The sequence below is a fragment of the Natrix helvetica genome (assembly GCF_964273705.1).
Source record: "Natrix helvetica genome assembly, chromosome: 4".
NCBI lineage: Eukaryota > Metazoa > Chordata > Lepidosauria > Squamata > Natricidae > Natrix > Natrix helvetica.
This window is the reverse complement of record NC_138550.1, coordinates 12,931,244-12,944,726: the sequence shown is the minus strand read 5'-3', so window position 1 is coordinate 12,944,726 and position 13,483 is coordinate 12,931,244. Positions and strand designations below refer to the sequence as shown.

Below are 13,483 nucleotides of genomic sequence, written 5' to 3'. Positions count from 1 at the left end.
GTTAGTGTATATTCTACCTACTCCTACCTATCATCGCTCTCAATCTCTATCTCTATCAATATTGATCGGTTGATGCTAGGACAGGGCGAAGGAAATCCAACACGACCGACCCATTCCCAGCCCCTCGCCCGTCCCCGTCCCCCGCCGTCCGCCGCGTGTCGCGCGCAGCCCGGCAGCTCCTTAAGAGCGAGAAGAAGCGGAGAGGCGGGCGGGCGCGGGCTCGCGTTCCCAAGCCCTCCAGGCGGCGCGCTCCCGACGAGCATCCCGCCGCAGCCTCCGGCGCTTGGCCTTCTCCCGGCGCTCTGGTGGTGGAGGTGCGTCGGCGGGCAGCCGCCTCCCGAAGGCTTGGAGGAGGAGGAGGAGGAGGAGGGACCGCCGGGCGCGTCGCTGCCTCCCGTCCCTGCGCGCTGCACTGTGGGCGAAAGATGGCAGCTTCCTCGGCCCCTGTCGGCTCCCCGACGCTGTGACAGCCGGGCGCCCTTGCTTGCTTCCTCTGGCCGCCCGGTGGGAGCCCTGCGCCGGCCCCGCTGCTCCGAAGCCGCCCGAGATGGAGAAGTGCTCCAGCTGCGAGAGCCTCGCCTCCTCCAAGCCGGCGCCGCCGGCTACCCGCCAGCCCAGCTCGGATTCCCTCTCCAGGTACCGCATCTCTGCCGGGGCAAAGAGCGGAGGAGGCGGGATGGGCGTCGCGGATGGAGAGAAGCAGGGACTGTGCTAGACCAAGATTCGTGGTTTGATGTTGGGGAAGGAGAGAAAAGGCTGAGGGCTGGGGTCTAATCCGTGTTTTATTGGAGGCCCTGGAAGGCTGGATGTTCTCCCAGCAACTGATGGGGAAACTGGAAAGGTTGGGCGATGCTTTCATTCCCGTTCTGTTTGCAACTGGCCTCTCTTCTTCTGGGCTGCAATCTTGCTGGTCCTCAACTTAGGACCACAGCGGAGCCCAGCATTTAGGTCGCTGAGCGAGAAATGGGTGAAATGCGTTTTGCCACGTTTCCTACCGTAGTGGTTAAGCGAATGGCTGCAGGGGTTAAAATGAGTAAGACGGGTTTGTTTAGGGAATCTGGCTTCCCCCACCCTCCCCCTTTGACTTTGCTTGTCCGAAGGTCACAAAACGGGATCAACATGAAACACACACACACACACACACACACACACACACCCTATGAACCAGTGGTGAAATTCAAAAATTTGTATTACCGGTTCTGTGGGTGTGGCTTGGTAGGTGTGGCAGGGGAAGGATACTGCAAAATCCCCTTTCCCTCCTCACTCCAGTGGTGGGTTTCCAATTTTTTACTACTGGCTCACTCGTGCGGGTGTGATGCTTTTGCGCATGCGCAGAAGTGTCTGGGTCGGTGGGCAGAGCCTCCCGCCGCCACTACTACCAGTTCGCCCGATCTGGGCCAAACCGGGAGCAACCCACCTCTGCCCCACTCCTGGGGGAAGGATAATCTCCATTCCCTCCCCACTCTGGGCCAGCCTGCGGTGGTATTTGCCAGTTCTCCAAACTACTCAAAATTTCCGCTATCGGTTTTCCAGAACCGGTCAGAACCTGCTGAATTTCACCCCTGGTTTGATTGCCTTTTTTTTTGCAACTGCCTTGTTCCGGGCTGCAATCTTGCTTGTACAGGTAGTCCTCGATTTATGACTCAGTCGTTTCTTCCCCAAACCCCCACAACTTTAGCCTAATACTGTGGACCTCATCCCATTCCTAAAAGATCTGTGAGGGGCGTGCATAAGCGCATAAGCGTGCCTACTTCCCCTGTCCTAACAACCCCATTTATTCGTATCCATTTCATGTATTCATAATCTTGTACAGTATATACTTATATCTATTATCTTCCACGCGCTTGACAAAGCAAGTAAATAAAATAAATAAATAGAAGAACGGAGCCCAGCATTTAGGTGGCTGTGTGAGAAATGGGTTAAGTGCGTTTTCCCACTTTTCCTGCCCTGTGGGTTAAGTCAGGGGTGTCCAAACTTGAGAACTTTAAGACCTGTGGACTTCAACTCCCAGAATTCCCCAGCCGGCTAGCTGGGGAATTCTGGGAGTTGAAGTCCACAGGTCTTAAAGTTCTCAAGTTTGGACACCCCTGGGTTAAGTGAACGGCTTCAGTGGTTAAAATGAGTAACACGGGTTGGTTAAGGGAATCTGGCTTCCCCGTCGACTTTGCTTGTCCAAAGGTCACAAAAGGGGATCAACATGACAACACCACCACCACCACCACCACACACGGGGCATTCATAAATATAAACCAGTTGTCAATACTCCAGCCGTGTGCAGCAGCTGCCAAAAAAGCCAACACAGTTGTAGGCTGCATAAACAGAGGGATAGAATCAAGATCACGTGAAGGGTTAATACCACTTTATAAGGCCTTGGTAAGGCCACACTTGAAATACCGCATTCAGTTTTGGTCGCCACGATGTAGAAAAGATGTGGAGACTCTAGAAAGAGTACAGAGAAGAGCAACAAAGATGATTAGGGGACTGGAGGCTAAAACATATAAAGAACGGTTGCAGGAACTGGGTATGTCAAGTTTAATAGAAAGAAGGACTAAGGGAGACATGATAGCAGTGTTCCAATATCTCAGGGGTTGCCACAAAGAAGAGGGAGTCAAACTATTCTCCAAGGCACCTGAGGGCAGAACAAGAAGCAATGGATGGAAACTAATCCAGGAGAGAAGCAACCTAGAACTAAGGAGACATTTCCTGACAGTGAGAACAATTAATCAGTGGAACAACTTGCCTCCAGAAGTCGTGAATGCTCCAACACTGGAAGTTTCTAAGAAGAGGTTGGATACCCATTTGTCTGAAATAGTATAGGGTTTCCTGCCTAGGAGGGGGTTGGACTAGAAGACCTCCAAGGTCCCTTCCAACTCTGCTATTGTACTGTATTGTATCCCTGACAATGGAGATGCTGCAGTGATCATAAGTGTGAAAAATAGCAATAGCACTTAGACTTATATACCGCTTCCTTGTGCTTTTACAGCCCTCTCTAAGCGGTTTACAGAGTCAGCCTATTGCCCCCAACAATCTGGGTCCTCGTTTTATCCACCTCGGAAGGATAGAAGGCTGAGTCAACCTTGAGCCTGGTGAGATTTGAACTGCTGAATTGCAGCCAGCAGTTAGCTGAAGTAGCCAGCAGTGCTGTACTCTAACCAATGCAGCCTCTCGGCTCTAAAACTGGGCGTATGTCCTTTTTTTTCAGTGCCATTGTAACTTCGATTGGTCATTAAGTGAACTGCTGAACGGACTACCTGTATTCCAGTTTGAGAACCAGGGCCAATCTCAGGATTAGGATTTCCTGCAGCCGGATCTTCTGGATGTTTTCATCCTAGTGCAGTGATGGCGAACCTATGTGGCACGCGGAGCCATTTGTCAGGACACGCGAGGCGCTGCCCTGTCAGCTGGCCAGCGCGCATGCTGAGTTCACCCTTTTTAAAAGCCATTTTTCGCCCTCCCCAGGCTCCAGAGGCTTTATAGGAGCCTAGGGAGGGTGAAAAGAGCCTCCCCCACTCCCCCCCGGAGGCCCCTCCGGAGGCTTCAGGGATCGTCTGGAGGCTTCCCTAAAGCCTTCGGAGCGCTCAAAACGACCCTCCGAGCAAACCGGAACTGACTTCCGGTTTGCTCGGAGGGTCGTTTTGAGCGCTCCGAAGGCTTCAGGGACCGTCCGGAGGCTTCCCTGAAGCCTTCGGAATGCTTAAAACAACCCAAACCGGAAGCCTCTGGAGCCTGGGGAGGGTGAAAAAAGCAGGTAAAAATTGGGGGGGGGGGGGTGTCGCACCTGTAGTGCGTGCATGCGCACTGGGGGGGGTCGCACATTGCATTATGGATGCCCGCACACGACCCCCCTGCGCTCCCCCCACTTGTGGCACGCGAGCCAAAAAAGGTTCACCATCGCTGTCCTAGTGAGTTTAAGCAGCATTATTCCGGAAGGATTGGGGGGGAGGCATGCTTTGCACACTTACATGGGAGCAACCAAATATAAAGCCCTAGTAAGACCACACCTAGAGTACTGCATCCGGTTTTGGTCACCACACTCCAAAAAAGATGCTGAGACTCTAGAAAAAGGGCAGAGAAGAGCAACCAGGATGATTAGGAGACTGGAGGCTAAAACATATGAAGAACAGTTACAGGAACTGGACATGGCTAGTCTAGTGAAGAGAAGGACCAGGGGAGACATGATAACTGTGTTACAATATCTGAGGGACTGCCACAGAGAGGAGGGGGGTCAAGCTATTTTCCAAAGCACCTGAAGGCCAGACAAGGAATAATGGATGGAAACTGATCAAGGAGAGATTTAACCTGGCTTCCGGTTCCGGCGGCTACGGCGACAGGCAAGCCTTTGCCTGCTCCCGCTCTCCCGGTGGGCTTCCCCCGCTTCTGGGGGGGCACAGGACGCCCCGGAGAGGCGTCCTGCCGAGGGAACGGCTCGCGGAGGGTCCTGGCGTCGGCGGCGGCTGGCGGGGGCTTCTCCGCTTCGTTCTAGGCACCGGGGAGCAGTATCGGAGGGCGCCCGTGTGCGCGCGTCTCGCCCCATGCCGATCGGAGAATATACTTCTGAATGAAGCAGCGGCGGTGTGGTGAGAGGCTTCCCTTCTCCATTCCCTCTCTTTTGAATTAATGGACTTTTCAGCCCTTTTTTAAACAAAGTTTCTTTCGGACTTTTGCTGGAGGTGCGGCTAGAGGGAGGGGGATTTTCCCCCCCCCTTGGACAAGCGGCTTGAAAAGATTTTGCTCTCGCCCCCAGGGGAAGGAGGGAGGGGGAGAGCCAACTAATGATGCCTCACCCCTATAAAAGTGACTTTCCTTGGACTTAGATCCAGAACTTATGGGTGAACTGAGAATTTTCTGAACTTTCAAAAGTTTGCTATGCCTCTGAGCCCAAAACTGGCAGGGCAAGATGGCACACTTCCGTTGTCTTTGTGAACTGTGAAATTTGACTCCACCTTCAAAATTCAGGCTTCCGGTCTTTGTCTCCGAGCCACCCAGAGGAATCTCTTGTGGATTGTGATTCCTTGAACCCTTTGGAGAAAAAAAACTTTCACCTATTGCTAGATTTACTAAAGAAATTCCCATCTGTCTGGATTCTCTGTCTCCTGGACTCGTCTGCCTACTCTTCTTCTCCAGCTGCCCAGTCTCTACAGTGATTGATTCCTTTGCTTTCCAAACCATGTCTCCAAAAAGACCACCTCCGGGAAAACCTGGTTTTGCTACTTCTGCTCCAACATCTGCAACATCTAGCCCAGCCACACAGTCAAAGATAACAGAACTGATGCAACCCAAGACTACAGAGATAGACTTTCAACAAATGCTCCAACAAATTTTACAGGGCCAAGAGGAAATTAAGAAACAGCTAAGGGAAATGAAAGATGAAATCAAAGAAAATCAAGTGCAAATCTATAAGAACTCACAGAGACTGGACGTTGTGGAGGGTGGGGTGGCGGAGGCGAGAGGGGGGGTTGAGGCCTTGCAGAGGGGAAACAAAGAACTTGATACCCAACAAATGAAAACAGATTTTGAGAGAATGTCCTTCTATCTTAGATTCCAAAATGTAATAGAAACAGATGGGGAAAATATAAGGGACATAATGACTAATATTTTAGCTGAATACATACACAAAGATAAACAACAGATGGAATGGGAGATAGATCTGGCTTATAGAGTGAACTCAGTATATGCCAGAACACACAATGTGCCCAGGGAGGTTCATATTAGATTCCTTAGGAAAAGCACAAGAGATGAAATTCTGGGTGTGCAAAGGGGGCAAACACTCACATACCATGATAAGGAGATAACCATTCTAAAACAGATTCCCAAAAAAATTAGGGAGAAAAGGAAAAATTATTCGCAATTGGCGAATAAATTATACCAGAAGGGGGTGTGGTTTAGATGGTTGATACCTGAAGGTATGCTGATATTCTGGGAGGAGAAAAGAATTAGAATTAACACACCCATAGAGGCACAGGCCTTTATGGAAAAAAACAAAGCGAACCTAGAAAAAACAGAAGATACCACAATGGTCACACAGGACACGGGAGGGGCCGGAGCTCTGCCAGCAGGGGGAGAAGGGGCAATACCAAGAAAGCTCAGACCACAAAAATGAATAAGAAAGCCACAATGTTATAAACAAACCAAAAGTAATAATGAAATTATATCTAGATTATATATTATAACAATATAAGCTGACTGAAAAAAAATTTTTTTTTTCTAGAATTAATATGCTGATCTTTTATGACTATGGACTAATGCTTGATATATGGATGTAACCTATGAGATTGGAGGGAGGGGGCCTCTGTCACACTTGCTACTGCCAAAATCTGTAACCATTCCATTTACCCTTTTCCCTATAAATGTTTTAAAAAAACCAATAAAACTTTTTTCAAAAAAAAAAAAAAAAGGAGAGATTTAACCTGGAAATACGGATACATTTTCTGACAATGAGAACAATCAACCAATGGAACAGAAGTTGCTTTCGGAATTTGTGGGAGCTTCATCACTGCTTGGACTGCCATTTGTCAGAAATGGTGTAGGGTCTCCTGCTTGAGCAGGGGGTTGGACTAGATGACCTATAAGGTCCCAACTCTGTTGATCTGCAAGGTTATTTATTTCTGAACAACTTGCACCAACTTGCCATTAATGTTAACTGTAACCCATTGGCCAAGGAAGGTATAAAATCCAATGAAAGGGATTTGGCTTTGATTGAACTTAACCTGCAGCTTCACTGTCCCAAAGGTGCTTTTTCCGAAAGGCAACTGGACTTTGGTTTTTTCCTTGAAGACTTTTCGCTTCTCCTCCAAGAAGCTTCTTCAGTTCTTCAGTTTCGCTTCTTGGATGAGAAGCGAAACCTCTTCAAGGGAAAAACAAAAAACACAAAGTCCCGTTGCCTTTTTGGAAAAAGCACCTTTGGGACAACTGTGACCTGGGTGGTCGAGCATCTCCATAGACCAGGGGTGTCCAAACTTGGGAACTTTAAGACTTGTAGACTTCAACTCCCAGAATTCCCCAGCCAGCCATGCTGGCTGGGGAATTCTGGGAGTTGAAGTCCACAAGTCTTAAAGTTCCCAAGTTTGGACACCCCTGCCATAGACTGTAGCTTCACCGTTATAAAAGAGGTTGAAAGATTAGCATGCTTTCCAAAACCTGTGTCCTCCAGATGCGTTGCTGGGTATTGTGGGAGCTTTTCCCCAACACATCTACAGGGGAGTATGTTGGTAAAAGGTCCTTGACTTTGGTTGCTAAATTTATTTTCTGTTTTCTCACGATTCACCAAACATTCTTATCATCAAACGGTTGGGGTTGAACCAAAAGCAATAGGATGTGTGAATGCATCTGCTTTACAGGTAATTCTCAAATGAATGCCCACAATCTGGGACCAGAATTTCTGTTGTTAAGCAAGATGGTAGCTAAGTCGGCTGAATTGCCTCATGCTGGCCCGAATTGCTTTCCCCTCCCAACCTGCCGTGCCAGGTCACTAAAGCAGGCTCCTCTCCAGGCTTGTACGCGCCATTCAGCCCTCCACGGGCCTCTCCTGGTCCATTGCAGGCCAAACTGGACCCTCTAGAGGCCGGATCCGACACTCCGAGGCTCTTTTGCAGACTGAAAGGGAGCTTCCAGGGGATGGAACTGTAAGTCTAAATCAAGGACTCTCTGTATCTATGGCTAGACCTACATCCTATATCTGCATATGTCTGTCTGCCTGCCTGTCTATCTATTATTTCTATTATTTATCTATTATCTATGTATGCATATTATCTACCTACCTACCTACCTACCTACCTACCTACCTACCTACCTATCTATCTATCTATCTATCTATCTATCTATTATTTATATTATTTATCCATTATCTATGTATGTATATTATCTATTTACCTACCTACCTACCTACCTACCTACCTACCTACCTACCTACCTACCTACCTACCTACCTACCTATCTATCTATCTATCTATCTATCTATCTATCTATCTATCTATCTATCTATTATTTCTATTATTTATCTATTTTCTATGTATGTATTTTATCTATTTATCTATTTATTATTTCTATTATTTATCTATTATCTATGTATGTATTTTATCTATTTATTATTTCTATTATTTATCTATTTTCTATGTATGTATATTATCTATTTATTTATTATTTCTATTATTTATCTATTTTCTATGTATGTATATTATCTATTTACCTACCTACCTACCTACCTACGTATGTATGTATGTATTTATCTATTATTTCTATTATTTATCTATTATCTATGTATGTATATTATCTATCTATCTTTCTATCTATCCTCTGTCTATTCTGTATCTATTATTTATCCGGTCTTGTCTGTCTGTCTGACTGTCTGTCTATCCATTAATCTATCTATCTATCTATCTATCTATCTATCTATCTATCTCTATTATTTATCTATTATCTATGTATGTTATATTATCTATATATCTATCTATTTCTATGTATTTATTATCTATATATGTATATTATTTGTCTGTCTGTCTTGTCTGACTGTCTTGTCTGTCATCTTGCTTAGCATAGAAAATACATTAAGGAAGAAACAATGGAAGACGTCTTTATTATATATCTGTTTGAGCGCCTGCTTTTTCAATTCAAACAGGCTGATCAAGGCAGCTAATAATCCAAAGAAACCCATAGGCAGATTAGGCGAAACTAATCATTGCAATATAGAAACGCAACTTTGCACCATTGAAAAACCAACTCTGAGCATCTGGTTAAAAAGTTGAGGTTTTAACAAAGAAAGTGAGGGACCAATGCTACCCTTAAGAGAATGCCAACTGAAAAGCTGTCTCCTTCAATCTCTTCTTATTCCTTCCCCAAAGAGAGGCAGGCATTCAGGTCACCAGAAATTAAGTCATTTACCTTTAAAAGCTTAGACCACCACTTTAAAAATCTGTATGATCGCTGCTCCCCAGGTGGTAGAACTAAGAACTAATAATTGGAAATGTCTTCAGAAAAATTGGGAAAAAAAACCACTAAGTGATTTTTCATGATATAAAACCAGCCAAAAGTAAAAAAATAATAATAACCACAATGAAGAGACAGTGGGGAGGAGATATCCTAAAAATTCAGGTCAAGTAAGTAGGCAATTTTACACATTCAGTTAGCAACAAAAAAGATTAAATATCTTTTCTCTTCTTTGCCCTGCCAAAATCTCTGCCTTCTCACTTTAAAGGTAAAGGTTCCCCTTGCGCATATGTGCTAGTCATTCCTGGCTCTAGGGGGCGGTGCTCATCTCCGTTTCAAAGCCGAAGAGTCAGCACTGTCCGAAGACATCTCCGTGGTCATGTGGCTGGCATGACTCAATGCCAAAGGTACACGGAATGCTGTTACCTTCCCACCAAAGGCGGTTCCTATTTTTCTACTTCCATTTTTACATGCTTTCGAGCTGCTAGGTTGGCAGAATCTGGGACAAGTAACAGAAGCTCACTTCGTTATGTGGCGCTAGGGATTCGAACTGCCGAACTGCCGACCTTTCTGATCGACAAGCTCAGCATCTTAGCCCCTGAGCATCCCTGTTTTCGTTTTAAAAGGAGGGGAGGAAAGTACCAGATCCACTTAAGGAGTTTAGTCTTATGCTCCCACCTATAAATTCAAGCATATTGTCAATTCCATACAGTCTAGAAGAAACGTGCTTCCTTTGTCTTTTTGAAAAGACAAAAATTAATGCTCAATATAATATTAATCAAAGATCGATCACACTAGATAAGTGCATTGTTACGGCCTAAAAGGCATATAAAACTTGGAACGCAAAGCCAAAATACCTCTTGCGTTACTATTTATAAATGCTAAAGAAAAGAAGAAGAAAAGAGGAAAAACAAGTTAAAATAGAGGGGGGGGGGGGAAATAACTACTAAAAATAGAATAGATAAGTATCTGGTTTCTGACTTCCCCCCTTCATTGTAATGCAACTGATTTATAGTGTTTATGTACACAAAGTTTAGAAACCTTACCCTTTCTTTTGCTGCATGGGTTATAATATGCAGGGAAAGCATTTCTTGCTTAAATCTAATTAAACTTCCATTATGTGTGTATACTTCTTCAAGTTAAAGTTCTAACCAGATTTTGTTAGTAAAGTGTCTCCCCCCCCGCCCCCAGTGTTGTAAGCAAAGGAGGCTTTTTAAGGGGAAGATAATTCTACAGCTAGTACCAAGGAGCTGGGTTTAAGCCGTTTTGACTCATGAATAGCATGATTCAACAGCAACCAAAGGTTATTCCATAGGAAACATGTGTTGAATTTCAATGACTGGTTAGTTTTCTGTAATGGGAGGGCAACAATCAGAGCTTTGTTTACTAAGCAGACTGACTCTTAACTTGGGCGCTTCTTCCCAGCCACGAATATTAAAAACAACAAGAGCAGCCAATCCTGTATGAGCAATGCTTGGAATACTGTAGACTATTGTACGACAGAAGGGACGCGGTGGCTCAGTGGCTAAGAGGCTGAGCTTGTCGATCAGAAAGGTTGGCAGTTCGCTGGTTCGAATCCCTAGCGCCGCGTAACGGAGTGAGCTCCCATTACTTTGGAAGTTAGTTTGGAAAAGATTGTTCTAGTGGGGTAATCAAATAAAAACAATCCCCATGTAAGTGTGTCTGGGCTAGATTAATGTAAATCACAGCATATCACATGGTTATCCAGGAAATTCTGGAGAATGACTAGCACTGCAGAGGATGCGAAACATTTTTGTGGATCAACATTTTTTTTAAAAGCCACCTTGTATATTTACAAAGCAATCTGCTGTCTTTATAGCAGAAGGTGATCCCCCCCCCTCCCGTTGCTAATTAAAAATCTAGAAGTAAAACTGGTAAAAAGAGAAATCTGCTCTGAAATGGATTGGATTTGTCCAATATCTAAAGGGATGCAGTGGCTCAGTGGCTAAGACACTGAGCTTGTTGATCAGAAAGGTCGGCAGTTCGACAGTTCGAATCCCTAGCGCCACGTAATGAAGTGAGCTCCCTTTACTTGTCTCCAGCTTCTGCCAACCTTAGCAGTTTGAAAGCATGTAAAAATGCAAGTAGAAAAATAGGAACCACCTTTGGTGGGAAGGTAACAGCATTCCGTGTACCTTTGGTGTTTAGTTGTGCCGGCCACATGACCACGGAGACGTCTTCAGACAGCGCTGGCTCTTCAGCTTTGAAACAGAGATGAGCACTGCCCCCTAGAGTTGAGGGGAACCTTTACCTTATTATACGACAATGGCCAGCATAAAATGAAATTTTTCATTTGAATTTTTGTATAATAAAAGACTAGTCAAAAGAAAGAAAAAGAAAACCAATTCATTTTTTCTCTTACTTCAGCAAAAAGGCCATAAAAGGTTTCCACTTTTCTTTTTTTAAAAAAATATGGCTGTTTTTAGAAAAAGCTCACTCGATGGCAAATACAGGTAGTTCTCGTATGGTACAACTATTCATTTACTGACCATTTAATGGCACTAAAAAAAATGACTTATGATTGTTTTTCACACTTAGTATATGACTTTGGCAGCACTCCCATGGTAGGAATAAGGAGGGAAATTACTAACTGTAGTTTAGCAATATCTGAAGATTCACTTTCTCGTCTCATAAGGAAAGATATGATCTATATCAGCGATTCTCAACCTGTGGGTCGGGACCCCTTTGGGGGGGTTGAAAGGCCCTTTCACAGGGATTGCCTAACACCATTGGAAAACACATATTTTCGATGGTCTTAGGAACCGAGACACCAATTTTATGGTTGGGGGTCACCACAACATGAGGAACTATATTAAAGGGTCGGGGCATTGGGAAGTTTGAGAACCACTGATTTAGATCATGGGTGTCAAACTCAAGGCCCGTGGGCCAGATCCAGCCCAGAGAGTGCTTAGATATGGCCTGTAGGGCTACCCCGGAAACAGCAAAGGACCATCCCGTGGTGCCTCTGCTAGCGAAAACGGAGGTTGGGAGCGCCACGCACTGCCCCTGGGCCCCGTTTCCGTCCACAACAGCCTCCTGCAGCCCTCTGCCAGCAAAAACGGAGCTCAGGGTGACCTCCATTTTCCCTGTCAAAGGGCTGCAAGAGGCTGTTGCAGCCGAAAACGGGGCAGGGGGGGGGGGAGTGCGTGGCCCTCCCGGGCTCTGTTTTCACTGGCAGAGGGCTAGCAAAACAAACTAAAAACAAAACAAAGGAGAAATTTGAGCATGCAAGAAAGGACGGGAAAGGAGGAAGGGAAAGAAGAAAGAAAACGAAGGACAGATGGGAAGAGAGCAAGGAAGGAAAAATAAGGAAAGAGAATGAAGAGGGAAGGAAAATGAAGAGAAGGAGGGAGGGAAGAAGGAAGAAGATTGTAATGAGAGGGAGGGAGGGTCTGATGGAAGTCCTGTCTTAGCACTTGGCCATCACACGTGCCCCCCTACATGAGTGACATCGAGCTGGCCATGCCCACCCTGGCTCCACCCACCCCCCAGCATCCCAAGGTCAACCCTGATGTGGCCCTCAATGAAATTGAGTTTGACACCCCTGATCTAGATAGATCTAGACAGGACCTCAAAGACCATCAACTAATTCATTCTGATACTGCTACAAGACGTTCACTACAGGTTGGGCTGTCCTTATGAGAGACTAATTAATTTAATGTGCTTGAATAGGATAGTTCAGTTGAGGTTTTTTGTCCAGTGAGTATCATAATTGCATCCATTGTTGCAGATTATTGGGGGAAACATGCAAATAATGTCTATGGAGATTCTCAGTCCTCCAGCTCGTGGTTTCCCCAAAGGTGCTTTTTTCAAGAGGCAACTGGATTTTCTTGGTTTTTCTTTGAAGACGTTTTGCTTCTCATCCAAGAAGCTTCTTCAGCTCTGATTTTTCATTGAGAAGTTGGAGCTCTGCTTTCTGCAGGGTGTTTTCCACCCTGTATCCTTTCACTGTTGAGCACAGATGCAGGCTGACGGGGGTGAGTCTGTGTTGTCCGCATCTCAAACTGAGCTGCAAATGTTTCCTGTAACTCTGCAATTTTTCTGGAAATCCATTCCTACCCCTACACCATTTGAAAGGTGTTCATCCCAAAGTGCATAGCTAAATGTCTATGGCAGGGGTGTTCAAACTTGGGAACTTTAAGACTTGTGGACTTCAACTCCCAGAATTCCCCAGCCAGCATAGCTGGCTGGGGAATTCTGGGAGTTGAAGTCCACAAGTCTTAAAGTTCCCATGTTTGGACACCCCTGGTCTATGGAGACTCCATTATCCAGGTCATGGGTGCTTTTTTAAGATGCAACTGGACTTTCTGGGGGTTCTTTGAAGATGTTTCTCTTCTTGGATGAGAAGCGAAACATCTTCAAAGGAAAAGAATGGAAAATCCAGTTGCCTCTTGAAAAAGCACCTTTGAGATATGCAAATAATGCTTCTACATTGTAAACTGTCCAGAAAGTGCTGTAAATCTCTAGGTGCAGCTGTGGTGGGCTGCTGCCAGTTTTAACAACCGGTTCGGTGAAGCATGCATTTAACTTGTACGTGTGT

General features: G+C 45.5%; 1 protein-coding gene across 1 annotated transcript in view; it reads left to right on the top strand.

Annotated features, from left to right (window-relative positions):
- The first annotated feature begins 234 nt into the window (after nt 1-234).
- MTMR2 (myotubularin related protein 2) overlaps nt 235-13,483 on the top strand; it is a 47,848-nt gene continuing 34,599 nt past the window's right edge. Inside the window, exon 1 of the mRNA XM_081950704.1 lies at nt 235-636. Within this exon, the coding sequence (XP_081806830.1) occupies nt 548-636 (89 nt within the window). The 5' untranslated portion in view covers nt 235-547. The remainder of the gene's footprint in view (nt 637-13,483) is intronic.